The sequence below is a fragment of the Crocodylus porosus genome, unplaced genomic scaffold, assembly GCF_001723895.1.
Source record: "Crocodylus porosus isolate Cpor-Errol unplaced genomic scaffold, CroPor_comp1, whole genome shotgun sequence".
NCBI classification, from domain to species: Eukaryota; Metazoa; Chordata; order Crocodylia; family Crocodylidae; genus Crocodylus; species Crocodylus porosus.
This window is the reverse complement of record NW_017728914.1, coordinates 25,793,473-25,796,316: the sequence shown is the minus strand read 5'-3', so window position 1 is coordinate 25,796,316 and position 2,844 is coordinate 25,793,473. Positions and strand designations below refer to the sequence as shown.

The 2,844-nt window shown below is 43.4% G+C and overlaps 1 protein-coding gene across 1 annotated transcript in view; it reads left to right on the top strand.

Annotated features, from left to right (window-relative positions):
- The window catches only part of RAD50 (RAD50 double strand break repair protein), a 36,843-nt gene extending 34,989 nt beyond the window's left edge, over window positions 1–1,854 (top strand). The window contains exon 26 of the mRNA XM_019534726.1: window positions 1,477–1,854. Within this exon, the coding sequence (XP_019390271.1) occupies window positions 1,477–1,663 (187 nt within the window). The 3' untranslated portion in view covers window positions 1,664–1,854. The remainder of the gene's footprint in view (window positions 1–1,476) is intronic.
- Window positions 1,855–2,844: the final 990 nt, after the last annotated feature.

The window sequence follows — 2,844 nt, the reverse complement described above, 5'->3', positions numbered from 1 at the left end:
CATATATTTGTATAGCTGGACAGTCATGTATACATATACATATACATACATATATACACATGTAAACATGTAGTGTGTATTCTGTATACAATACCATATATTCCAGATACTCCATTATTTGAAAAAAGGAGGAAGCGTTACTTAAGTGTTCTGTTTCATATTGTGTGTAGCCAAGAAGTAAAATGCTGACTGTCAGAAGTAATGCTGACTCTCAGATTGCTTAACAGTTCATGACCTTTATCTCTTGGGTATCTTGAGTTTTCATCTTAATGGGGATACAAGAACAACAAAGGCCTTTATTGTTATTTGGTTAGTTAGTTCTCTTTATTCTGCCTAAGAGTTTACTGCAGCTGTTTGGCAGCCAGAGATGTTAATAGTCAAGCACTTTACTAATGATCACATGAAATAACTGAGGAAGAGCCTGCACTTATTTCCAATGCATTCTAAAGAGTTAATAACATTTTTAATACAGCATAATTTAAATTTTAGAAAAAGAACTACCAAACTTACCCAAATCCAAGATGACTTTGAATTTAAGACAACCCCCTCAATAGTCTAGATATGGAAAATAATAAATTTGTTATAATTTTCCAAGTCTCTAATCTAATTATTGGGGGGGTCACCCTAAGTTTGTCCCTCCTACTGCTGCAGGGGGACAGGAAAACAGAAGCATGGTAAAAGCAGATGAGAGGGGAGGTGGGGGAAAGCAGGAGTTGGGAGTAGGCTGTGAAAAAGAAGGGCTGAGGAGCAGGAGGGGGGAAAGCAGAGATGGGGCGGGCAGGGGAAAAGCAAGGATCATCCCCCAACCTGTAACTACCCTCTACTACTTGCCTCCTGCTGCTGCTTTCTGTGCTGATCCAGGTACAGGTGGAGACCAGGATGCTTCTGACCTATGCTGTAGGGAGCAGCTGTTCTGGGAGCCTGACTCTGCAGTGCACAGATTCCTTCTTCCCTCTCCTGCTCCCTTTGCCAACTTTCGTGTCTGTCCTCCTGGCTGACCCTTCTCCCAGTCAACAGTGGAGGCAAGACAGGGATGCCTGCCACAGCTGAGTGAGATGATCCAACTGGGGGCTGTGAGGAGTCACTGTGCAGGAAGCCCAGCTGGCTGGAGACCACAGTAGCAGCCTGCAGACTCCTCCTCCCTTGCCTGGCTCCCTGCCAGCCAGAGAGACAAAGAGAGCAGCCTGGCAGGGAAGAAGCTGGAAACAGGAATCTGCATGCTGCTGATGCTGCCTGTGCCCCAGCTGGGCTCCCTGCACAGCCACTCATTCCCAGTTGGAGCAATGTGATATTCAGTTTCCACATACTGAATGGGGGAAACCCTCGTCTTGCAATCAAGTAAATACGGTAATAGCATGACTGTTTTTTATGGCTTAGAATGTTGTACTAAGGTTGTTTTAGAGAATTTGCCAAGTATGTTTGCCAAGTTAGGATGTGATTTCCATGAACGTATCCTAACCATTGAGTCTTCCGTAGGATAATAAAAAGCCGCTCGCAACAGCGCAACTTTCAGCTGCTTGTGATAACACACGATGAAGATTTTGTGGAGCTTTTGGGCCGCTCTGAATATGTGGAGACATTCTACCGGATAAAGAAGAACATTGACCAGTGTTCTGAGATTGTAAAGTGCAGCGTCAGTTCCTTAGGTTCGTATGTTCATTAAGGCTTCCAGATGCTTTTATATTGTAGCCTGACTTAGTAACAGAGCAAAGCTTTAAGACGGCTGATATGAAGAAAAGACTTCTATTTTCTTATGCTAAGAGAAAAATCATAGCTAAATGTTTAATTCGTGTTAAATAATAACAACTAGTCTACTGTTAAAACTCTGTCAATTAAAAATATCTAAAAGATGCACAAATTTTCTTGCTTGTTTTAAATATAAATACTGAATATGGACAACCTTGAATGATTGTAGAAAACACTATAAATGTAGCTGGTGCTTTAAAAATAGAAACAAGCCATGTTCATCTTCAAGTAGGTGTCAGGATGGATCTTTCTGTACACACCTTCATGTGCCACAGCAGGTTCATTGAAATGGTAATGTGTAATGTGGATAATCTGCCTCCAGTCCAGCTGTTCAAGAATTGGTGTTCACCTCCCAAGTTACAGGATACACTTTCCCATATGTATCTGCTTCAGCCACAGGAGAGACCTCTGTTCACAGCGAGTATCTGTACTGCAGCAGCAGGAGGCTCAGTCTCATATCATCAAGAAAATAAGCTTCACTTACCTGCTCACACTCCATTGCATATCAATCTGGAGATAAGATGGTGAAGACACCCGTGGGAGGAAGCCTAGCATTGTGCTCAACGTATGCTCGCTGCTTCACTTCTGGGGTTAACACTCAAGGAGCAGGAGAAGATGGGAGGGGATTACCTTCCTGGTAGTGAGATTGAATGCCCTGGTGCTCTAATGTACACCTAGCCAGTGGGGGCAAGTCCCATTCGGGGTAGTACTCACCTGGTACAACTGACTGATCAGAAGTAGATCCTAGCAGGATGGAGGGACAAGCCTAATGTATGCTCTCTGTGCCCCATTTGGCCTCTGTATGAGCTATGAGAGACTCTTGCTCTGTCTCAGACAACAACATCCACAGGAACTTTGCTTGACTCATAATCAGGGAGATCACTTGTGCTTGAGGGCAGCTTTGTTTGTCTGTTTTTGCCAGGTGAGATGCCTTCAAACTCAATAGCACGGTATGAACTTGGCATTTTAGCTGAGCTGGACTTAAGCCAACAGGGTAGTGTTTATGATGTTCCTGTCTGTCCTGGAAGATTTTAAGCCCAGGAAATCATGATACAGAGTAAGACGATGTCTGTCAGAAGAGTTTGTTCTTTATCTAAT